Source organism: Barbus barbus, assembly GCF_936440315.1.
Source record: "Barbus barbus genome assembly, chromosome: 17".
In the NCBI taxonomy this organism is placed as follows: domain Eukaryota; kingdom Metazoa; phylum Chordata; class Actinopteri; order Cypriniformes; family Cyprinidae; genus Barbus; species Barbus barbus.
This window is the reverse complement of record NC_136745.1, coordinates 8,959,191-8,984,786: the sequence shown is the minus strand read 5'-3', so window position 1 is coordinate 8,984,786 and position 25,596 is coordinate 8,959,191. Positions and strand designations below refer to the sequence as shown.

At 34.3% G+C, this 25,596-nt stretch overlaps 1 protein-coding gene across 1 annotated transcript in view; it reads left to right on the top strand.

Annotated features, from left to right (window-relative positions):
- LOC306883674 (protein diaphanous homolog 1-like) overlaps positions 1–21,913 on the top strand; it is a 111,183-nt gene extending 89,270 nt beyond the window's left edge. The window contains exons 18-27 of the mRNA XM_079439053.1: positions 5,641–5,739; positions 5,847–5,941; positions 7,173–7,274; positions 7,480–7,719; positions 8,014–8,143; positions 8,727–8,852; positions 9,205–9,368; positions 10,168–10,309; positions 13,903–13,989; positions 20,170–21,913. Coding sequence (XP_079295179.1) covers positions 5,641–5,739; positions 5,847–5,941; positions 7,173–7,274; positions 7,480–7,719; positions 8,014–8,143; positions 8,727–8,852; positions 9,205–9,368; positions 10,168–10,309; positions 13,903–13,989; positions 20,170–20,357 — 1,373 coding nt within the window. The 3' untranslated portion in view covers positions 20,358–21,913. The remainder of the gene's footprint in view (positions 1–5,640; positions 5,740–5,846; positions 5,942–7,172; positions 7,275–7,479; positions 7,720–8,013; positions 8,144–8,726; positions 8,853–9,204; positions 9,369–10,167; positions 10,310–13,902; positions 13,990–20,169) is intronic.
- Positions 21,914–25,596: the final 3,683 nt, after the last annotated feature.

Sequence of the window (25,596 nt, the reverse complement as noted above, 5' to 3'; positions counted from 1 at the left end):
TATTTTAATACAATTATACCATATATATATATATATATATATATATATATATATATATATATATATATATATATATATATATATATATATATATGATATTCTTATTTTGGGCATTTTGTGTAATATAATATAATAATTTACTTATTTAAACATGTTTATATCTCAGGATATACATTTCTTAATACCTATTTGTTATATTTGTAAACCTTTTTTTCTGTATCTGTTTATTTACATCTAGCATGCTATCTATCATTTTACATGGTCTTTAAAAAATACCATTAATACCGGGGTACATAAAGCATGGTACCGTTTGAATGAAGCTATTAGATATTTTTGTAAATGCATTCATTGTAATTTACATTTAGTTTTAAATATATAAAAACGTATCTGATTCATTATTATATTATATTGTATTCAGAATGCTTTGGACACATTCAAGCGACTGGATTTTTTTAATGATTGTATTTTGTGACATTTGCACTTTTTGGTTGTTATTTTATGCAATATCTACTAAATATCTCATCTTATTTTTTACACTGCAGTTGCACTGTTCATGCACCAGGGGTGCGCAAGTGAGCACACTCTAAACCCCGCCCACAGTCCGTCCCCCTGTGTCTGGCCCTCCTATTTCCTGTGGGTCAACCCCACCCCTGTCACACCACACCCTGCCATCTGGCACTGAGTCACCCCTCCGCTCCCCCTCATTCTCTCCGCTCTCATTCCTTCCTTTCCACACAAAAACAGGATGAAGGGCCCCTTTCAGCTCGAGGTTACCCTCGGCAACCAGAGCCCTGGAAACTCCCTGAAACGCACACACACACACAGTCATGGACATTTTAAAGTTTAAAGGGACGGCGTCTCTCATCAGCTGCTGTGTTTTACATTTAAAGCCCCAAACAACGACCACCTGCTCTCTTTCTGTCTCTCTCCAGCATCTGTCTCTCTTTCTTCTCATTCTATCTTTGTGTCGAACTCCCTGCATTCCTGCAGGCAGCGAGATTGTTTTCTATTAGATTACTGAAGTATGGAGTGTGTGTACTTGCTGACAAGTACATTCTCTTTCTCTCGAGAGGAGACGCATTCTTTCCTTGAAGACTTTGTGTGTAAATGCGCTTGCGTGTTTAAAAATGTGTAATGAAACACTTAGCTGTGAAATTAGATTCTCTGAATGTTGAAATAGTTTCATTTTAAATAAAGTTTGCATTTTAAAAGTAGCAGATTCTTCACTAGTTGCTACAGGACAGTAAATTCATTGCACAAAGAAGAGTTGTTTTGTTTCGTTTCATCTGAAAAGCTTCAGTAAAATATAGGAAATTACACAAAGTCAGAAACAGTCAAGTTACATCAACAATGCAACACTGTCTGTTCCCTAGACTATATGTATTTCAAGTTCTAGTGGAATAATTAGCATAAACTTTACTACAAATTTCAAAAGCAAACTGAGGTAAAGTTTGGTGTTTTGAAATGTTAAGTTTGTGCTGCAGTGTGTTAGTTTGTCCACTAGAGGCGCTGGCGCTCCACCATAAACTTCCATAGAACAAAGGAGACCGCCATCAATACACTTTTAACTAAACATACTCTCTAATGAAAGAGAGCCAGATGAAAGAACAAAGTTTTTCTCTGTGTGAGTGGATTGCATTGAGTTTGTGTGTTGTTTGCTGATGAGCTGGAGTTCACTCGCATTCACTTTAACATGCTGGACGTGTCTGTCTGTCTCTCACTGTGACCTTCCACTCACATAAACTCTTGCCTTGTATGGGAAAAGAAGAGCGTGTGTGTGTGTGTGTGTTTAAAGTGAGATCAGGAGTTCCAGAAAGAGCAGACATGATGTCTGTGGTTAACGCTGAACTAATATATGCAGAAACACAATGATTTTCATGTAAGACAGACAAAGAGAGACAGGACAAAGAAGGGGAAAAACAGCTGGACACTTACAGAAATAAACACAAACGTGTGTGTGTGTGTGTTAATGGTTAAAGTATTTATAGTTTGTCCCAAGAAGTAAGCTGAATGTAACTAATCCTCCTTTAAAAACATTTTAGGTATTTTGTAATTTGGTCAGTATACACACATGTATAATATACAATATAATACGGTATGTTAAGATATGTTACCATATGTATAATATATAAAATTGTATATCGTTTAAATGCTAAAAGTTCTCTTGTATGTTTTAGTTTTGCCTGTAGTCATAATTGTCTTTATGGAGAGAAAAAAGCAATGATGATAAATGATATGTCCTGAATTGAAGGTGTGTGTTGGAGCTCTTTTGTATGACGCAGCTTTGTACTGAGACTGGATTCCATGAGGGGAAGATAAAAGCCTGAATGGATGAATAGACCTCAGGCAATACAAAGACAGCAACAATAACATTAAAGAGCCTGTGTTTGATAGTTAGTGATTGTGCAATCTAGCACACATGCACTCTTAAATGTAATGTTAATGTAACACAGATGTGCTGTGGTTGTGCTGCAGTTCCCATTGTGACCTGCAGAGGCACCATTGGCTTATAAATGAGTTTTGGTATCTCATCTGTGTGTGTGTGTGTGTAAGAGAAAGACCAGCAGCCATTTTGAACACTGATCCCATTTTATGAATCACAGGCAGTGAGTAGCAGAGGAGATATATAGTGTGTGTGTGTGTGTGTGTGTGTGTGTGTGTGTGTGTGTGTGTGTGTGTGTTCATGTTCTCTGTCTGAACTCAGAATCACTGACCCACTGACTGAGATTTCAGGCCATAATGTGCCGTAGATTAGTTAAACTATCTCTCCATCTAGTATTCCCCTTTTTTTCCATTTTTCCTCAAAACTCAAGAGTCACAAATTCAAGATGTTTATAATTTTAAGTTTTTTTTTCAATTAAGAATCATGCATAGTAAAAAATATATATATATTTATATAAAGCACATTTCATATATAATGGTAATTCAGAGTGCTTTATATAAATGGGATTTATAATAGTTTTCATAATGCGTAAAATCTGAAAATAACAGAATTGTTTTTTTATTAGTCGTATTATGAATCAATTTAATATGTAGTAAAATTTCTGAAATGGATATTAACTTTTTGATGGCAAGTCTGTTTCTTCGTGATTCTGAGTTATGAACTAATTTTTACAATTATAAATTGCAGTACAAATAATGTGTGCACTTTATTCTAACAAAAGAGAAAAGAGAGTGAAATAAAATATATAAATAAATATTAAATGCAAAGCTTAAAATTATAAATGTTCCCTTAGCAAATAATTGAAATTAGTTTGTTTGAAGCACTAAATAATAAAGTAATTCAAACTATAACTGAAAAAAATATTAAAGCTAAATGAAAACAACCTAATAAAAATGTAAAAAAAGTATTTAAATGTAAAAAAAAAAAAAAAAAAAAAATATATAAGATTATCAGGACCAGACAAGAGCATGTATGCATAGTTTCTGCAAAAATACATAGTTATTGCACAATTATTGTAGATTCATATGAAACTGTGTAATAAACTTAAGGATCTTTCTGACATTTCTTGTTTAATTGATGTGATGCTGCAAAGACAAATAGATTTGTATATGATCTGTAGTAAATGTGAGTTTTATCACGTACTTTAAGTGTCAGGGCTTTGCTATGCTGTCAGAGAAGATACAAATCTGTGTTGTCGTATTGTGTTTTTCTGTGGACAACAAAAATTTAGCTTTAGTTTTTGGATTGATTCATTATTTTAGGATTTATTTAGCTATACTTTTTGATGATTCATAAATCAGTTAAATGTTTTGTTTTAGGCTATGGGGTTGGATCATGTAACTTTTAGATTAATATCTAAACAGATGTGTTTATGTACATCCTCATTTAGAGTTCGATGCATGTACACGTTTGTGTGTCTTACATAAGTGAACATGAGCAGCATTTCTTAAGAACTAATGTGTAAAATTGAGAATGAAAGTGTGTGTGTGTGTGTGTGTAATGTAATTCAGAGCTACTCACTCTCTTGAGCGGTTCCATATGCTGCTGTAACTCAATACACACACACAGATGCCAGACACTAATGTACTGCTCGGAAATGAGGTAAAGAGAGAGAAAAAAAATCTGTTTGAAAGGAGCCTGAAAATGGAGGAAAGAAACTATTCAGAGAGACAGAAGCGTGGACATGAGCATGAGAGGATGGAAGAAAATTACAGGCCAGACTGCAGATAGAGATGAGGATGTTTATCTGATTTTGATTGTGTGTTTCAGTGATTATTACTCTCTCACACACACACACACAAGCTGATGGTCATTTGATGCTGTGTGTGTCCATGGGGTTTCTCTGGAGACTTGTCAGTAGTGTGAACTTCAGTCTTCATGTTTCATTAAAGCTGTTGGGCATTTGACTCTTGACCCTGAGTCCTGATCCCTGACCTCTGACCTCCTCCTGCTCCTCACTGTCTGTCTTTAGAACAGAAATGCCAGCACACTCATGTTTGTGTGTACAGAGATCGTTTTCTTTTCTATATTAGATACTTCCTATACTATTTGAAGTTGCCTAGTCTTAGTTCTTTGTCATTTTGAGCCATAAATGAATTTTTGTTCAGCTATCATGTCCAGTACAAATAACTTGTGCATGACATTTTAAAAAATGCATAAAATTTTAGTTTTTATTTATTTATTTTTTGATTTTCACTTAAATAGTTTTCTGATGTGGTGTTGATATTGTAACTATTAAAAATAGTTTCCTGTTGTATAAATAGAACTGCAATTAAATTTGATTAGTGACAAATAATGAAGTTATGATAAAAAAATAAGAATTAAGAATTAATAAAAATTAAGAAAATAAGAAAAAAAAATAAAAAATAAATAAAATATATATATATATATATATATATATATATATATATATATATATATATATATATATATATATATATATATATATATATATATATATATATATATATATATATATTAGAAATATATATAATAGAAATATGTTTTTATTATCATCTAACACTATTAAAAATCATTCTGTAAATAAAATAAATCTGGAATAAAATAAAATATGAATAAGTAAAAACTCTCAAATTAGAAACGTCACCCTAGCAACTCAAATTATTTACTTTTAGTACTAAAACTCAAGCTAAATAGAAATATTAAAAAGCTAAAGTTTCTAAAAAGTGCTAAATTACCAAAAATATATCAAATTAAAGCTAAATAGAAATATTAAAAACTGATCACATTGGCAAAAGCACTTAAAATATTTAAAACTAAAATGAAAATAAACAAACGAAATGTGATGAAAAATATTAAATGTCATAACAATAGGATATAAATAATACTAAAATAACACCGCTATGGTGTGACACATGAATTTTTAAAAGTACAAATAATCAATCTAATCTCTAAAATAACATGCTCCATAAACTGTATGTATGACAATTATGAAACAATTTGAAACTGGTGTTTAAAGTACATCTAGATCAAGTATAGCGAATAAAACCACTGGACACCGATGTCACTATGCTTGATGTGTCATTTCAACTCATTTAGTCTTTATGAAGACTGTGTGTGAGTGAATATGTGTCCAGCCTTCAAGAAACATCATTTTCAGGTCATTTTTGAACCCGAGGCTGATATCTCAAATAGTCAAGAGTATTTACCCTCTCTCTCTCTTTGTCTTTTTCTAGGTAAGAAGGATCAAGAGGCATCTGAGGATAAGAAAAACGTTCAGAAGAAGAAGGTGAAGGAGCTGAAGGTGCTCGACTCCAAAACATCCCAGAATCTCTGTGAGTAACAGCTGTGCATGAATCTTCATTCAGATGTGAAATATCTCACTAGTTTAACACCGTAATTTATAGTGTTGTTTACTCAGAACTCTGTGTGTGTGTTGCAGCTATATTCTTGGGTTCAAACAGGATGCCTTATGAAGAGATGAAGAATGTCATCCTGGAGGTCAACGAGAAAGTTCTCACTGAAAACATGGTGCAGGTATGAAAGAGTCATATTTAGTGGATTTTTTTAGTGGAAAGCAATCCGCCCTAACTTGTTATAATGCATGTTTCATTTTGCATGCAAGAAAACAACTTATGTATGTGACCCTGGACCTCAAAACCAGTCTTAAGTCGCTGGGGTATATTTGTAGCAATAGCCAAAAATACATTGTATGGGTAAAAATTATATATATTTTTTTTATGCCAAAAATCATTAGGATATTAAGTAAAGATCATGTTCCATGAAAATATTTTGTTAATTTCCTACTTTAAATATATCAAAACTTAATTTTTGATTAGTAACATGCATTGCTAAGAACTTTAAAAGCGATTTTCTCAATATTTAGATTTTTTTGCACCCTCAGATACTTGTATCTCGGCCAAATATTGTCCTATCATAACAACCCATACATCGATGGAAAGCTTATTTATTCAGCTTTCAGATGATGTATAAATCTCAATTTTGAAAAATTGATCCTTATTGGTCCAGGGGTCACATATATAAATACACACACATGCATGCAATATATTTAAGAAAAATATGCTGTTTATATATTACAAATATTTATATGTAATATAAATTATATGAATATAAATAAATATATACATGTAAATGTTTTCAAGATATATGCTGTATATGTGTGTATTTATATATACATATTAAATATACACAGTACACACACATATATTATGTGAATGAAAACTTTTATTTTGGATGCGATTAATCGTTTGACAGCACTAGTTGAAATCAAAAAATTCAACCAATTCAACCAATAATTACCTTGTACACAAGTTTGTTGTTTTGATATTATTTAAAACTATATCTTGAAGATTACTGTGCTGAGATCCTTAATCTTAAAATGAAAGACATTTCTCTTCAAGTTCAAATGAAAGCAAAATTCCTCCTATTTACTTTAGTTTTTTTGGTCTTATTGGGAATGACTCATTAGTGCATGTTATTCCAAAACTAAGAATGTAATATTTTATCAAAACATAACTTGACTTTTTCAACCAGCTTCATATAGAGTCACTTTACATCATCCAATCATTTGCCCATTATATAAATCAAGCCCCACCCTAAAATACCTCAGAAATGCAAATGTCTCTTATGCAGTCGCCAAACTGTATTTGAAAAGTTTTGATGGGCAAACCAAAACGTTTGATGGACAAAAACAGTGAAACAGGCATCATCCTCTCCTTGTGCTAAACAGCTGCTGTGTGTTTTTCAGAGTTTGCTGAAGCTGCTGCCAGAGCAGGAACAAATGAACACATTATCAGAGATGAAAGACGATTACGAGGAGCTGGCAGAGTCTGAACAGTTTGGAGTTGTGGTGAGAAACACACACTTATAAGCACTCCTGTAAAAATGTATGTGTATACATGTATAACTTCAGACATTTAACCATTGTGGGAAAAAAACAATTGACATTAGGATAATGCAACCAAAAATGCTAAAATTGGCTTACAAAAATGCATCAGCACTCCATTGACTTCTCAGAAACATTCACTCAGATTCATGTGTATATCTCTCTCTAGATCAGTTCAGTTAAGCGTCTGAAGCCCCGTCTGACCTCCATCCTCTTCAGACTTCAGTTTGAGGAGCAGGTGAATAACGTCAAGCCGGACGTAGTGGCGGTGACAGCCGCCTGCGAGGAGCTTCGGAAGAGCGAGAGCTTCTCCAAACTGCTGGAGATGACGCTGCTGCTGGGTAACTTCATGAACGCAGGATCACGCAACGCCAAAGCTTTCGGCTTCAGCATCAGTTACCTGTGCAAGGTGATTTCCAACATCTGCATTAATGAGTTTGACGAATGCGGTCAACTCTATATTTTGTGGCATCTGATGTGTTTCTAAAGAGCAACTTTTTTTTCTACTGCTACATTTTCTGTGAGTTAATAGCTTATCTAACATATCTAATAGTTCTCTTTCTAAAGAACATGTGATTTGTGCCTCTTCTAGCTCTTAAAATGTAGTGAGACAACTGTTTGTACCCTGTTTGTGGAAAGTGCCTGACGTGTTGGTCACCACAAAGTTAGCAGTAAACAAATATGTGTGTGTGTGCACGTTTAGTTGAGAGACACTAAATCAGCCGATCAGAAACAGACTCTACTGCACTTCCTGGCGGAAATATGTCAGGAGCACTATCCTGAGGTCATGACCTTCCCAGAGGAGCTCATCCACGTGGAGAAAGCCAGCAGAGGTCTGTGTCAATCTCACCGATGGTTCTTTTATTATTTTAGCATTCAAAAGTTTTGGTCAGTAAGATTTTTTTCATTCAACAAAGATGCATTAAATTGATCAAAAGTGACATTATTGATGTTATGAAAGACTTCTATTTCAAATAAATGTTGTTCTTTTAAACTGTCTATTCTAAAGAATCCTGAAAAATAATAATCACCGTTTCCACAAAAATATGAAGCAACTGAGTTGTTTTGAACATTGATAATAATCAGAAATGTTTTTTTTGAGCAGCAAATCAGCATATTAAATCATATTAAAGGATCATGTGACACTGAAGACTGGAGTAATGATGCTGAAAATACAGATTTGATCACAGGAATAAATAACATTTTAAAATATATTATTACATTTGAGAATGTTTTCTATTGTGATATTTCTCTATATTACTATTTGTTACTGTTTGATCAAATAAATGCACCCTTGCTAAGGAGAAGAAACTTCTTTCAGAATCAATAAAAATAGTTTGAATGTTAGTGTGCTACTAATCTGAGTTCAGAACAATTATTTATTTATATTCATAATTTTCTCTCTCTCTCTCTCAGTGTCAGCAGAGACGCTTCAGAAGAATCTAGATCAGATGGGAAAGCAGATTAAAAGCCTTGAGAAAGACATCGAGACGTTCCCCCCTCCGCAGAGCGACAGGGACAAATTTGTAGAGAAAATGACCATATCCTTTACTTCCTCTCAGGCCTGTTGTATGACAAGAAGTGTCACTTTGGTTTCCACAGTCATTTTCTCAAACAATAATGCTATAAAAAATACACTATCAGTGATCCATTGTGACATCACATCCTGTTTGGGTTCCAGAACAAACGCTTTTGAATTTATGAATGTAATCATCCATTCATGAAGTTCGTGAAGATGTTTGTTCTAGTACTTGCTCTCGGACGAGGGGGGGAAAACAACTCTCTTGATGTGTTTAGTAATGTTTTACAGTATAAATATAAATGCTGAGTCCTACACGACGGAGTTACAGTGAATCATAATAGCATGTGATTTTCTTTGACAAAGTTGTGTACAGTTTTGTAGCGACGGCTGGTGAGCAATTTGAGAAGCTCAAGCTGATGCATGATAACATGGAGAAGCAGTATGAGGATTTGGGCAAGTACTTTGTGTTCGACCCCAAGAAAATGAGTCCAGAAGAGTTCTTCGGTGACCTCAACAACTTCAGGAACATGTTCCAGGTCAGTACACGGCCGACGGTGGTCTGAAAATATGACTGATATTTACCTTGGTTTCTTTACTTTGTTTCTTGGACATATAACAGTGTGTGTTATGTCACTCTGTATAATGTATTGTTGGTTATTGCTACAAATATACCCGTGCTACTTATGACTGGTTTTGTGGTCCAGGGTCACATATAGTCTTCATAATTTATCAAAATTTTATAATTTTGCTGCTTTTGTGCATGAAATCAGTTGCCTCCCATTTTTTAAGCAGCTTCATATAGTCACTTTTCGTCATCCAATCAATTCTTCATAAAATAAATCAAGTCCTACCACAAAGCTTTTAATATTCCATTTCGGCTTAGAAATGCAACTTACTCTAGTACAGAAGTAAAATGGGCTTCAAAGAACTCTAGTGGAAGGGTAATAAAGATTATCTGTTTCATTAAACATTAATTTCCTTATAGACCCTAAACTTTTGAACAGTATTATATTTGGATTTCTCTGTAGAGACAGTATTTATGCACACACACCTGTGCTGTGTGTGTGTGTGTGAGTGTGTGTGTGTGTGTGTGTGTGAGTGTGTGTGTGTGTGGCAAATGGTTCGGTCATCAGTCTGTTTAGTATATTAAAACAGACTTTTGTCTAGACATGTTCTCTTGTGTCATAAAAGGACCAGAGACTCCATGTCAAATCACAGTTATCTTATCCGTTCATCATAACGCTTTATAAACTTTATTCTCCTTCAGCTGAACAAAGATGATGTGAATCAGTAATCTTAAGGCCACAACTGAACTTGTGTGTGTTTGTTTTACAGCAAGCGGTGAAAGAGAACCAGAAACGGAAAGAAGCAGAGGAGAAGATTCGTCGAGCCAAACTGGCGCGAGAGAAAGCAGAAAAAGAGAAAGAGGAGAAACAGAAGAGAATGAATGCTGGACAGATTCCCAGCATCAACGATGGTAAAGATTCACATTGTGTTTGTGTGTTAGATAAATCCAGGTCGCATTTCTCCTCCAAACAACAAGACAACTTCATTTTCAAATATAATTTAGCTTCTTATTTTCTCCATTTCTTTCTTGGTTTTGGGTTGAAGTGTGACCTGGACATGCTCTATTGAGATTTAGACCATTTTGAAAAAATCTCTCTACATCTCCTCTTTCCTGAGACATGAACAGTTTTCTCCTTTTTTCCCCGTCACACACTGATTCACACTCAACTTTTAATGTGGATCATGTGAAATGGCCACTGTAGTACATCTAATAAATAAGCTCTCTCTCTCACACTCTCATTTTGTGTGTATGTCTCTCTCTTTGTCTATCTCACACCCTCTTTTTGTGTGTGTGTGTGTGTGTGTGTGTTTGAGGGAGGATGATAGAAAAACGTGGGTAGTAAAGTCTCATTTGTTGACATTAGTTAATTCATTACCTAACATGAGCTAACATTAATTGACACATTTACAGCATTTATTAATCTATTAATATTATATACTAAAAATGCAGTTCATTCGTCATGTTCATTAATCTTCAGATTTTAAAAATGTGTTTATAGCATTAAGATTAATAAATGCTGTAGAAATGTTTATTGTTAGTTCATGTTAATCAAAGTGGTTGTTGTACACTATATAACTAATTATAGTTATTAGTTATTGTGATTTATTATTTTATTTTTATTAGTTTTTTGTTTTTTAAACACTACTATTTAGTTATATTTTTCTGGTTTTAAAAATTATTCTACCTCAACATATTTTAATTGCCAAGACAACATTTGTCATTTTCATTGAAGTTTAGTCAGGTTTACTGCATAGTTGCTTTTGCATCTTACAAATGAGTCATATCAGATTAACCAACGTACTGTTATACATGCACCAGCCCAGACAGTATCTGGACTGAAAACCCTTAAAAATGACTGGATGGCATTTAATTAGACAATAAAAGCAAGTGTCATTTATTATCTAATCACAATCAGACTGTTTAAATTTTGAATTAAGTGACCAAATACATTGGTAATTTATGAGGTTTGATTTGCATACAGTTGAGCAAAAACACGTGTAACACACAATATTCTTTCCTGAAGATCACAGAAGCACACACAGAAGTGTGTCTTACATATGAGTGTTCAGACACACACACACACACACACACACAGTTCATTGAAACTCTCAGGGCTGAATATTTGAAATGTTTGTCCTTGACATTCCCACGTTCTCAAACACACACACACACACACACACATTATCTTTAGTTTAGCAGGCAAACCCTGGGAATTAGATGCATAGAAGTCTTTCCCACATTAGTTACACACACTCCATATACACACACACTGAACCATAGCAGCTAATGTGGATGAACAATAGGTGTCAGTGTTGTGTGTTAGATGTTCTGTGTGTGGAAACAGATGTCGCAAAGTGATTGGTCTGTGTTGTGATGATGCTCATGTGTCTGTAATCTTCAGATGAGAGACTGTGAGTGAGTTTAATGGCTGATTATGGTCTATTTCAGCTGAAACAGGAAAGATATTCATTCAGAATGTGTCTGCATGTGAGGGGAATTATTGTGCTTCATTAACAGTCTGGGTCGAACTGTGTGCCTTTCAAAAATTGACCATGAAACACAGTTTCCACCCAGATACTACAGTTAATTGTCAAATGACACAGATTTTTACTGTTTCATATACAAAAATTGTGTTACTGTGGTTATAGACACTGTAACCGGTTACCATTTTTGATCAAACTAGTTTCTTTAAATGGTCCTGGAATGTAAAATGTTTTTAAAAGTAGACACATTTCAATTTTTGTGAACTAATGAAAGCTACAGAACATGCACAATAATCCTAATAACACAATAAGGTTTCATTTGTTAAAATAAGTTAACTGAAAATGAAAAATATTTCTAAAGCATTTATAAATCTTATTTTGTTTTGTGTTTGTTAATATTATTTAATGGGCGTGAACTAACAATGAATAATTGTTTTTATTAACCAAACCTAAAGATTAATAAAAAAAACATAACAAATGTATTCCTTGGTGTTAGTTAATGCAACTAATTGAACCTTATTGTAAAGTGTTAGCATTATTATAATAAAAATACCATAATGAATAAATATTTAGGTATTTATTCATAAAGCCAAAAATAATTGAATGCATTGTATTTAAATAATAATAATAGCTCAATGTACGTAAATCATCATAATAAATTTAACTTAAAGTGTTTATGTATAAAATTAGTTTAATTTATATTAATACATTAAAGTAGTTTAAACATAAGGAATGTTGCTCAGCATAGTAACAGCAGTGGGAAAATGTCTTAATTCATAAGATTATTAATACTCTTTTTTTAATTATTAAATGAGGTTATAAAATAAAATGGTAGAAAATAATATAGTAATAAAAAATGGGTTTTAATGAAATTTGAAATTATTTATCATTTAATATAAATATTTCATGAAATATGGACACGTCACTTCGAACACTAAATTTAAGTGTCATGTCGACCATCATAGTGCATTTAATGTTAATGTAAAATTATAATAAATGAATATGATATCTCTTCAAACAGGAAAATGTAACCATGATATTTTGGTGGACACTGGAAAACAGGAGTGAAATGCCTATTATGTGTTAAAAATTCAGATTTCTTTTTTTTTTATATCTTTTTTTAAGTGATTGTGATGTATAATAATATGTAAAATCTAATAAGCAGCAGGGAGAAAATCTCCCCAGATCAGTGTGCTGTTCCTGTACCACACCTCATGATGGTGTGTGTGCACTGCAGACAGCTCTGAGTGTGTGGGGTGTTTGTGTGTCTGCGTGTGAGATGTAGGTTGTCAGGTCAGATGCAAAACCATCTGGCTGCAGATTTTGCGGGGATTACAGTGAGTCTGGCTCTCTGTGTGTGTGTGTGTGTGTGTGTGTGTGTGTGTGTGTGTGTGTGTGTGTGTGTGTGTGTGTTAAACTGCAGTGTTTTTATTAGTCAAGGTTTTTGGTCCATTATGTGTGCGCTAGCTTATGAAGGATCGCGTGTGTGTTTACTGGGGGAGGTGTGTGCCGGTGTTTGTGTGTGTGTGTTTATGGGGGAGGGGATATTAGACCCATAAATCTTTAACCTCATGTTGTACAGAGAGGACCTGATGTCTATACACACGTGAAAACAACCCTGGAACCCGTTCACCATATGAAAACACACACTTTCAACAAGCTATTTTGCACAGACAAAATATTTTCAAATCATGCTGTCTTTCCCTTTGTCTATGTGTGTGTGTGTGTGTGTGGTACAGTATTGCTTTTGGTTCAGTTATGTAGGTTAATGCATCAGTGTGTTAAAGATAGGGGGCACTGTCTGCTTTAACTTGTGTCTCAGAGGATGTTTACATTCCCATGATCCTTTGCTCCTCTCTCATCTGATGTCAATGTGGCTGAGACTGTTACTCTGAGATTCTACATGTATACTAATAATACTTCAGTAATACTTGATGTGTGTGTTTCAAATAGCAAAGAGTATTATCTATGTATAATGTTAATTTTCTCTGTGTTTAATGTTACATTTGTGTGTTTCAGATGATGAGACTGGTATCATGGATGGTTTGTTGGAGGCGCTGCAGTCTGGAGCTGCTTTCAAAAGGAAGAGAGGACCACGACAAGCAGGTAACACACATCAGATTAAAGTTGATTTATCATGTGCAGGGATTGCTGGTGTTGAGGGAATACAAAATGCAGAAAATCGCTATATTAAAAGTTGCCATAGTGAATTTATACACAATAATAGATAAAAGAAGAGCACAGAAACATGACACACACACACACACACACACACCAAGTGGTGTGGTTTGATTTCCAGGGAAATCATGATAAAAATGTGTACTTTGAATGCACTTTGAATAAAAGCATCTCCTAAATGTAAATTTACAGTATCAAAAAGTTTGGGGTCAGTAATATTTTTTTTTTTAAAGAAGTTAATTATTTTATTTTAAAGAGTGTTAAATTGATCAAAAGTAGCAGTAAAGACAATTATGTTATAAAAGGTTTCTATTTCAAATGAATCCCGTTCTTTAGAACTTTCTATTCATCAAATAATCCTGAAATATAAAATATCACAGTTTCAACAAAACCATTAATCAGCACAACTGTGTCTAACATTGATAATAATAAGAAATGTTTCCTGAGCAGCATATTAGGATGATTTTTGGAGGATCATGTGACACTGAAGACTGGAGTAGAACACTGAATTCAGCTTTGATCACAGGAATAAATTACATTTGAACATATATTACAATAGAAACCTTTTTTTAAATGTTAATATTTCAGATTAATACTGTTTTAGTGTATTTTTGATCAAATAAATGCAGCCTTGGTGAGCAAAAGAGGCTTTTTCCAAAAAGGGAATAAAATTACCAGCCACAAACTTTTGAAATGCAAGAAAAACGCAAAATATGATTTTAGCATATTTTAACATATGTTGTTCAGAACTGCACACAATAGTAAACCATGTGTGCTTTGTTTTCCCTCTTTTCACTGTATTTTAGACTTACAAACAGTGTGGAGCAGCGCTGTGTGTGTGTGTGTAACTGGATCTGTTGTTGAATGGATCCAGATGTGCTGCTATGTGGCAATAATGACCATACACTCTCTCTCTCTCTCCGCTTCTGCATTCCCGCGCTTTTTATCTTTTGTATTTAGTTCCATGACAAACTCTCCCTCGTTTTGCCCCTTCCATTCCTCTCTTCAGTCAGGCCATTTTTACTTTACCATCTTATATTCCCTCTTTTCTGTATCTCTCTGCAGTTTTTACTCTGTTTACTTTGCTCCTTCAAACTGTGTATTTTTCTTGGAATCGAGTCTAAATCTCAGTGTGTGTGAATCATCAGTGGTGTGTTTTGTATTTTTAGCCTTTCTGTAGCAGCGCGCACACAAGCTCTGTTAGTGCGCTCCCTACCTAGACAGCATGTTAAGGCATCATTGGTGTTTTCTTTTTTAGTGAAATGATGCTTCCCTTAAAATGCCTTCAATTAGTGATATCTGTGAGTTACATACAGCCTTTGTAGATATTTCAAATCAGTTAGGATGTTGACTTTGGGGGAAGCTGACTATGTAGACAACACAGACGGAGATACACACGGCGCCTGTGACTCAACCCCTCAACATATGCCACAGACACACACACACACTCATACATACATACCAACACACACCCATTCTGACCACTTGTTCATTCTACATATGGGTGCGTTCACTCTCTCTCTCTCACTCACACACACACACACACACACAGTTTAGATGCCTTTAGACAGACCGAAGGCATGCAGTGTGGAGACAGAAGACACCCTGTGACTTCTGACCCCTGACCCTCTGCATAATGATTCATCAGCCAATCAGAGAGATACTGAGCGACAGATGGCAGCTGCTGCTTTAATCACATTCTTACAAAGACACAAATATATGTACAAAAATATGCTGTGCTGTCTCATATCTGGCAAAAGCTAAATGGAAAATTTTCAAAAATATAAATAATTGGGCTAAAATCACAAGGCTTTTGTTAAACAGGTTCATGTTAACTTGTGGCTGCATTAACTTCACGCCAAAACGATGATCATAAGTACATAATGAGGATGAACGTACATAATTAGACAGTACACCAGTACTGAGGCATATTATTACCTCATGAAATTGAAATCCTTGATGGCACATTCCCCTTTGGCATGTATTTGCATTTAGTTAAATTAATTAACTTAAAATTTCTTATTTAACTTGAATATTTATAACAATTTAACATTTATCTACATACAAAAACTCCTTAGTGGGGCTGCATGAATAATCAACATAAAAGCGAAAGCGTGATATGGCTTAGTGAGATTTTCAAATCGCAAATGCCGTAGTTTAATTAAATGTATGTGAATAAATTAAGACATCCATGAATATTAATACTGTATAATATTTATTTGGTGTAAATGCACTTACTGTGTGCATACATTGTACTTAAATTGTTTAAAATACCTGCTTGTAATTACATCTATAATTAATTTCTGTAATTACATTTATAATTGCACTTTTGACTGATCCCTATCACCTTAACCTACCCATACCACCCTAACCTTACCCGTTTTGCAATACAATATGAACACAATAAGTACATTGTATATGTTTTTGATGTAATTACATAGTAGTTAAGGCCACTTAATATAAAGTGAGAGTTTCAGTATTTTATTTTTATTTTTTTTACAGTGAAATATTACAAAAGTAATAGTTCTTATTTTGGTATTTATTATTTTTTTTATTTTAGTAATAATAATAATAATTAAAATTATTTAATATAGTTTTTTAATAGTATGATAGATAGATAGATAGATAGATAGATAGATAGATAGATAGATAGATAGATAGATAGATAGATACACACACACACACACACACAAAAATATTCATTGAAAAATATTATTCATTGAAAAATAATAAAACTAAATAAATGATCTTTATATTATTTTGCAATGACACTTTTTTTCCTCCTCAAATCGTGCAATAGTGGGTAATTGATCTTAGTCGGGATAGACACCATATTTAATTTAAAATAAATTCAAACAAGGCTTTGACAGATGTTTCCAGAAACTTTCCAGTGGTCATTTTCATCCTTCACAACCTGATTAGTTGTATGAAATTAAATTTGATCTACATTCACTTAGGTCCATGCTAGGTCAAAGAACATCCACATATGCTGTCTGACTACCATTTTTAATGTGCTATATGATTTGGCATGCACAAATCCTAATCTTGCAACCTTTTTAGGATAGATACTATGCAAATGAAGATGTAGCTGGTGTGGGTGTCTCTTTTTAGGCTGTTCATTAATATACACACATCTGCCGTGTCGTGACCCCACACACACACTCTTGACTCCTCTCTGAAAGACACACACAGTCAGACTCACACAAAGTAACAGTGCCCAGCACTCACAAACAGACAAAATCACTTCATAGACACACACACACACACAGAGAAACACACTGTGTGCCAAATGTCCACAAAACACACAGACACACACACACCTCTTTTGGCCAGCCTCATAAACATTAAGGCAGGCCACATCCTTTAACCATCCCACCAAAAGAGCAACACACACACACACTCCTGCTGCTGGAGGAACAATACCACACACTTAATCATGTTAGACACACATACACACAGCAGTCACATGCCAGAGCAGGGGGGAGCTCAACACCTCCAGACAGTGTGTGAAGACTTGCTTATTTTTATCTTCATTACCCTGATGATAATTATCTCTGCTCTGTTTTTACACCCAGACAGACTGAATCTCACACACACACTAGCAGCACTAAAAAGTGTGATGGCATATTTAAATTTAGCTTTGCATCGAAACAACAGAATGATCCTAAAGAAGCCAAGGAGGATGCAAAAGAGTGAAAAGATGAAAGCCAGGAGAATGCGAAGGCGGTTCAGATGTGAATCTGACATTATATGGGCCGTTTATATAACGTTTACTGTCTCTCGCTCATTCTCCTCTAATTAAAGAAGTTAATTAAACCACACAGCTGCTCATGTGACACGTCTCAAAGGAAACATGTAATCTTCAGATGTTCTTTTATGTGATGCAGAAGAGTTTGAGATGTTTTCATGATCCTAAGGATCCCCTGGTCAGTGTCAGAACCCTCAATCTTTTATTTATTTAAGTTAAGTTAGTATGACAGTGGTTGTCAACAATGACAATGTCTTTAAACAGATTATTTTTATTTTATTTATTTATTTTTACTGTGAGTAAAAACTAGCTTTCCATTACCAATGTGATTTTATTTTAGTCTTAACCAATACTATTAAAATTAATATTCTGTAATATTTTGCCTTATTTTCCATGACAAATATCAAAACATTCTTAAATCAAGATAAACATAATTGAAATGCAAAATGATTTCATAAGACTTATTTTCTAAAAAAACAAAACTAAAAAAATTATTTGTTTATTGCCTAAACAAGAAAAAACTGAAAAACAACTATTTTTTTTTTGTATTTTAATATATTTAATAATTATTATCGTTGTTGTTGTTGTTGTTGTTATTTTCCTTTTCCATTACCAATCTGATTTTTTTATTTTTTGTCTCAACCAACACTATTAAAAGTAATGTTCTTTAATATTTAGTCTTATTTTCCATGACAAATATCAACGTATTCTTAAATCAATTGTGATGCAAAATGACATCTTAAGACTTGTTTTCTGAGTGGGAAAAACATGTTTTATTTATTTATTTATTTTACCCTTTTATTTATTGCCTATACAAGAAAAAAACAACTTTATTTTTTATTAATAATAAAAAAAAAATATTTTTATTGTAATAATATTCAATAATAACTGTTGTTGTTATTTAGAAAGATGATCTTTCAGACCACACTGGCAGATATTCCTTCTTTTTAAAGAATAAACTCCTAATTTTGATACATTTCTAAGTAATCCGAAATCCACATCACTGTATATTAAACATCAAACATTTTCCGATAAACAGTGATCATCTTGACATTTACTAAGACACAACCAAACAAAAAATACTTTTTTGGAAAACTTTTTAGACACCGAGTAGTAATAGAAAGTGGCCATCATTTTATAGCAGAAACACAAACTACAGTAACTCTGTTACCATTGTAAATGTTTCTAGGGTCCCATCTGTCTGACACTCGCAACCCAAAGCTACAAGCGCACCCATAATGACTCGTTCTCCCCAACAGACTCAGTGCTGTCCTTATCACAGCTCACACTGGACACCTGCTTGGTAACGTCTGTGTGCGTGTTCTTTATTGCGCCGCATGCTTCGTTACAGATGTTTGTTGAGAGATCGTTATCAGTGGCCCTGGGGATTCTTATTGTGTGTGTGTGTAATCATGGTTTCACTGCATGGTCTTGTTTTGCATACAGGCTGAAAAATGTGAATTGAATATGACATTCTCCGACAGTATTTTCCTATGAATGTCTCACCACAGGAGATTTGTTCTGCAGCTGTTTAACTTGTGTGTAAACACTCAACTCTCTCAAAGTGTCCTAAATATACCAACATAACTGCCAACGCACATATATGATGACATATTTGATGTTATGCAGCTGTCTCTTATGTCAGGATATCAATCTAATGGTGTTTATAGGAATATTCTAGGTTATTTTCAACTTTATGTGGATGAACAGCATGCTGCTTTAGATTTACAGACAATTTTACAGAAATTTTATCTGCCACGGAATAAAAAATTTAAATGGTAAATCACTTTCTCTCGTTTATATTTTGCAAGATCGTCTGTTCTGAATTGAGATAAGTTGTAATAGTTGATATTTTTCTTGTTTTAAGTAAAACCTCTCTTAAATTTGACATCTTCCAGAAAACATGACACAATACCTCAAGTCATTTTCCTTCCCAAGTAAATGCATCTTGATTTAATTGTTTAGATATTTGTATGAATCATGTTTACAGTGTTGTAAAGTAATCCTCCCTCAAAAAATGGTTTCAGCATATAATACATTTGCATTTTAATTATTTATTTATGCGAGCCTCACATTTATGCTTTTAAACCTTTCAATCTGTAAGCATATTTTGTATTGTAAAATGTGTTCTGTTTTCATAACTGAGGAACGAGTTGAAATCATTGTCTGTAGGGATCATTAAGTGCAAAATACCCTGGCATATTCATATAAAAAGGTAAGTTGTTGGTAGTTTTTGACCTTTGAACTCAACACCTGTGTCTGATCTCAAAGAGTGACCTTTCCAGCTTGATGTTTGACTGGCATGAAATTGAACATGTTTTTAATTGCTCCATCATTTATTATTTCCCTTTTCATTTCAGCCAACAATCGGAGAGGAGCTGGTAACGCCGTGACAAACATTCTCGCCAAAGAGCTTCTTCAAGAGGACACCCCACCCGGTGCCAAGAAAAAGAACCGATTGGAAGCGGAGGACAGGAAAGAGTCGTCTCCGGCAGACACGGGCTCGCTGGAGGACCTCTTAGACGACGCTCCGTTACGCTCAAATTAAGGACTTCCTCTGCTGATCCTGCTGGTTAAAAGACAGACTGTGTTTGGGGACCAAGTCTGCGAGGGCAGGGCTCTCGCTAAACCACACCCCTTCGAGTAAGACCACACACGGCTACCTATTGGCTGTTATGCTGGAGGAGTGGCCTCATCTCATCACTGTCACTGTCGTTTTGTCATTTTCTAGCACTCTTTCTCTAAACACAAGGTTTCATCTGTCCGTTATCTCAATTGTCTGCATTGGCAAAGATTCCAAAGATTTATATATAGCATCCAGAACATTTTTTTCCATTCCAGATTCATCTGAGCATCCTCTTCTGGTTCCTTTTTAAAACATCCGTCCTCCTAACATTTAGCTTTTTTGTTTTGCTCTTTGACTTTAAAACGCATCACATGGCTGAAAGGTTGAAATAAGTACATTATTGTACTCCAAATGCAACGTGCCGATAATGTCAATCCCATAAATTAATGTTCAATTAGTGTGTACTTGAAGTGTTCTCACTGAGGTTCTGTAGCCATCACAAGGAGGTCTGGGATCTGTTCACAAGATAATTTCTCTTTTCCTGTGCTCTTCTATTTCTGGGTAATTCATTCTGTCATTTTAAATGAATGGTGTTGTTTGAATCTCAAAAATACTTCTATTTTTCACTGGCTGCGATCATTGAGCCTCATTCATTCCAGTCATTCATAAAAACATTTAAACGTGACAATTTATGCAAAAATGGTTTAAGATAAATTGTGCATAAATTGTTGCATTGAATTGAATGCAATAATCTACTTCACGGTGGTTTTATGAATAATTTGTGTTGATTGCTGCACTTCCTAAATTTGCATAGAATGTTTCATGAACGGCGATGGTCAGTTGTGTGTTTTCATAAATATCCGTCGTGTTTTTGTGTTTGTGCTATAGTTGATATGATATTTTCTGCACAATGAAGATCCAAACTGCTGATACATACATCACACAATTTTCAGTGGTGTTTCACCATCGCAGGATAAATAATTTTTCATTTACTGCCAGACATTGAGTAAAAAGTCACTGTGAACGGGTCAAAATAACATTTACAGGTCCTTTGGCATGTATTCCTCTGATAAACGATTTGATCAAGACAAATCTGAGGGTCTGTAGCAGAGCACTTCTATCATTGGTGCTGAAAGGTGGGGGGGGGGTGTTTTGAAGGCAAATTTCCCATTTTTGACATTTTTGAATTTTTGTGGACTGCAGTTTTGGAGAACTGGGAGCCAACAGATTCTGCTTCAAAGCCGATTGATCATACTGATGGTTGTACACATCAACAGTTTCACTTTCTTGAAAAAGCTGGATAAAGATCACTGGAAAAACAGAGAGACTGTGTGCTTTCTTTGTTTTGATGTTTTTTTAAGAACAGTTTTTCTTTGTCAGTTTTTATTGTTGATTGTTTTATTGTAATAATATAGAGATTGTATTGGTGAGATCAATTTGGTCAAATTGTGTATATTGCGTTTTGACTGTAGAGATGTTTATTCTGGTTGTCTCAAACCACACCATTAAAATATCACCTTTAATACTTATTCATATGGATTTTGCGTGTGTATGTTTGTTTGTTTGACAGGTTTTGCTATTATTGGATTAATGGAATATTTGAAAATGCCCACAATACCAAAAGGTATGGTACTTGTAAGGTATTGTAGTAACTGAAATTTACACATGGACCCCAAAGTATTTGGACACTTACAATAAACGGTATTAAATATTCGAAAACTATTTTGCTAAACATTTCCTCACCCTCAGGCCATCCAAGATGAGTTTGTTTCATCACTTGCTCACTAATGGATCCTCTGCAGTGAATGGGTGCCGTCAGAATGAGAGTCCAAACAGCTGATAAAAACATCACAATAATCCACAAGTAATCCACACAACTCCAGTTCATCAATTAGCATCTTGTGAAGCCAAAATCCGTATATTTGTAAGAAACAAATCCATCATTAAGATGTTTCTTAAACTTCAAACCATTGCTTCTGGCTAAAATAAAGTCCTCTATGCATAATAACACTTCATCCAGTGAAAAAGTTGTCTCGTCTGAATCAGGAGAGAAATATGCACAGATAAAGCCAAAACCCTTTCTAAACAAATATGGGGGTGGATTTTGCTGTGAGAGAGCATCAGGAGTTGAACTGTTTCCCGAAAGCAAGCATTATTTTGGATTCTGGACTCATATTTTTGGCCTTGAAGTGACGGTTTGAACTTCAAACTCCATGATGGATTTGTTTCTTACAAACATGCATAGCTTCCATTCACAAGCACATATACTGTGGTATAATTGATGGACTGGAGTGATGTGGATTATTGTGATGTTTTTAATCAACTGTTTGGACTCTCATTCTGACGGCACCCATTTACTGCAGAGGATCCACTGGTAACATGATACATTTTTCCAAATCTCTTTCCATGCAGAAACAAACTCATCTACATCTTAAACGACCTGACGGTGCATCCATTTTCAGCATGGCTAAACTATTCCTTTAATGTGACATACATTTACAATTTATTTCGGTTGAAGAAGTGCAGTTTAAGAATCTCCAAAAAAGTATGATATTTTACAGAATACCATAGTACATTTCCAAAGTCATGTTACTGCTATGGTGCGCTTTTCTAGAAACACATGATAATACCATGGTATTTTTAGGACTTTTTTATATAAGAGAGAACGTGCACAAGTCAATATGACTGTGTGGTAACGTTTATGGAACATGTCTTGTGTGTGTAGTTTGGTATGACTGGTAGAGCATTTATTTGACATTCCTGTGTGTGCATCTGTGCGCTGGTTTTATGTCTCATGAGTGCGGAAAAATGCAGCTATGATTTGGAATTTCCTCTCAGCAAATCCCAGACTAACACACTCACACACACTTCTCGGTTACAACTCATACAGACACAGGGAGAAATGCCTCTTACATTAAACACACAAAATCTGATTTCCTGTTTGTGAGTTGTTTGGCACATGGGTTAACTGGGTTAGCAGTTTCTGCTGTGTGCTGTGAGGTCCATCTATCTTTCTCAGTGATATAGTATGTGGGTATTTTTAAGAGATGTTCAATGAGACGAGAAGTTGGGAGAAGAGTGTAATGTTTGCTTTGGAATCCCTCCATTCCCTGTAACCACTGTGATTGTTCTTCCAAGAATAGAATCAGTCTCATCCACAGATTGTGGAAACCAGAGCAGCTAATGCCGGATGTGATGTTGCCGGATGTTTGTTTTGTACATGCATCATTACTATTGCTTATACTTGGTGTCATGGGTTTGTTCAAGTCTCTAAACCTAAATATGACCAATAATAGAGAATGTTGTTTTGTGAATTACAGCTGTTTAATGGAGTGTTTGATGTGCCAGTTGTCAGGAAGAGTTGGATTGTCTGATGCCTCTGTGTGCATCTTTAAAGCTTCAGACACTTTTGTTTGTGTGTTGTTGAATGGAGGTGTGTTGAAGCATGTGAGTGTTTCATGTCTCTGCCTTTGTGGCAGGTTTTCATTAAAGAGTGACCTCTAACCCCTGTGGGAGTTCATAAGAGAATGCGGCTCTCCACATTCTTACACCCTACCATCACATCGCAGGTTTTGCATCAGTGTCAAGTAAAACTAAATTGTTAAAAATTGTAAAATGAAATGCATCTGAATTCAAATATAAAAATTCAAAACTTTAATGGAAATTATAAATTTTAGCTTGTTAACTAACTGAAATATAATAAAGTACAGAGATTACTAAAACTTATGTCGACTATAAAGTAGCACATTACAATAAGTTCTGATTTTGTTAACATATAACATTTTGTTAACTATTATTATTATTATTATTAGATCAGTGCATTAGCGTATGTTAACAGATACAACTTTTGATATTACACATTGTATTTATAAATGAAGAAATTAATATAAACTAAGATTGAGTATTGTTTATTGTTAGTGTCAACTAATGCAGTTAATGTTAAGTGTTAAGAAATGAAAAGTAAAAAAATTTTTGTTAGTTTAAATGTATTAACATTAACTACATTAACTAATAAAAATGACAAATGCACATAAGAAAATAACACTAAAATTAAAATAACCTGAAAATCTAAAAAAAATAAAATAATAATTACATCTACTGTGATAGTATACTCTGTAACTAATACCAAAATAATGCTGTGCCAAAACCAATCACATTTGCTTTGGAAAATGCAAAAGAAAAAAGAGAGAAAGAAAGAAGGTTACTTAGAAGGGTACTTAATTTATATTTAATTGTTAAATGTTACTTGTCATCTTTTTTGTTATTGTTTGCTTTTTCTCTGCTTTTTTTAATATATATATATACAGAGACCTTCATTTTCAACAGAGAGAAATTGAAGTGAAAGACAGGAAGAGAAAAAGAAACATGATGAACTGATTAGAGCTCTTAAAGAAGATAAAAGCAGCTCACGAGTTCTTTTGTTCACAAAAGTGTGTGTGTGTGTTGACAATGCACATTTGCTTTCATTTAAACATTGTTTGAGCATAAGGCGTAGAGCTCTTTATGTGTGTTTCTCATTACAGATCCTCTTCAGAACATCAGAACACACTTTTAATGCCTGGATCCCTTCAGGACTGTTTCTCGTTATACGGCTCTTGTTATATTTCACCCTCTGCTTCATTATCTGGTTGTTTGTGTTCTTCAGGAGAGACTCTTGGTCAGTAATTGGCTCTGTTGTGGCCAGATGGCACAATGACAGCTGTATTGATGCTGTAATGAGAGCTGGAGCAGCCGGCCAATCGGAAGGCAGGAGCTGAGTTCTCAGGCAGCTGATTGGCTGGCTCAGTGTCACGGTGGTCTCCAGGTAGCGAGTGAATGTGGCAGAGCATGTGGCTGTTTGTGGAGGGTGGAGTCAGAGAGAGAGAAGGATGGAGAACTAATTCAGCAGTCTACATTAAGACTGGCAGTGAGTTTGGACCAAACAACCCAAAACATAATGTTAAGAGTCTCTCAGAGCTCCCAGTAATATGATGGCCTCCCATCCTCTCTCTTAGCAAATTTCAGTGTCAATTTCTTTTTTGTTAACAACTGTTTATTGAATTTTATTCTGTGGAACAGTAGTACAAAACAAAAAGCAGCTGTACAAATTTAGAACCCAACACATCTCACCACCTGCTGGACTTAAACAAAAAATAATAATAATTAATAAATACATAATATAAAATAAATAATAATAATGAAAATATATTAATTAATATTAATAGATAAATACATTTCAGTG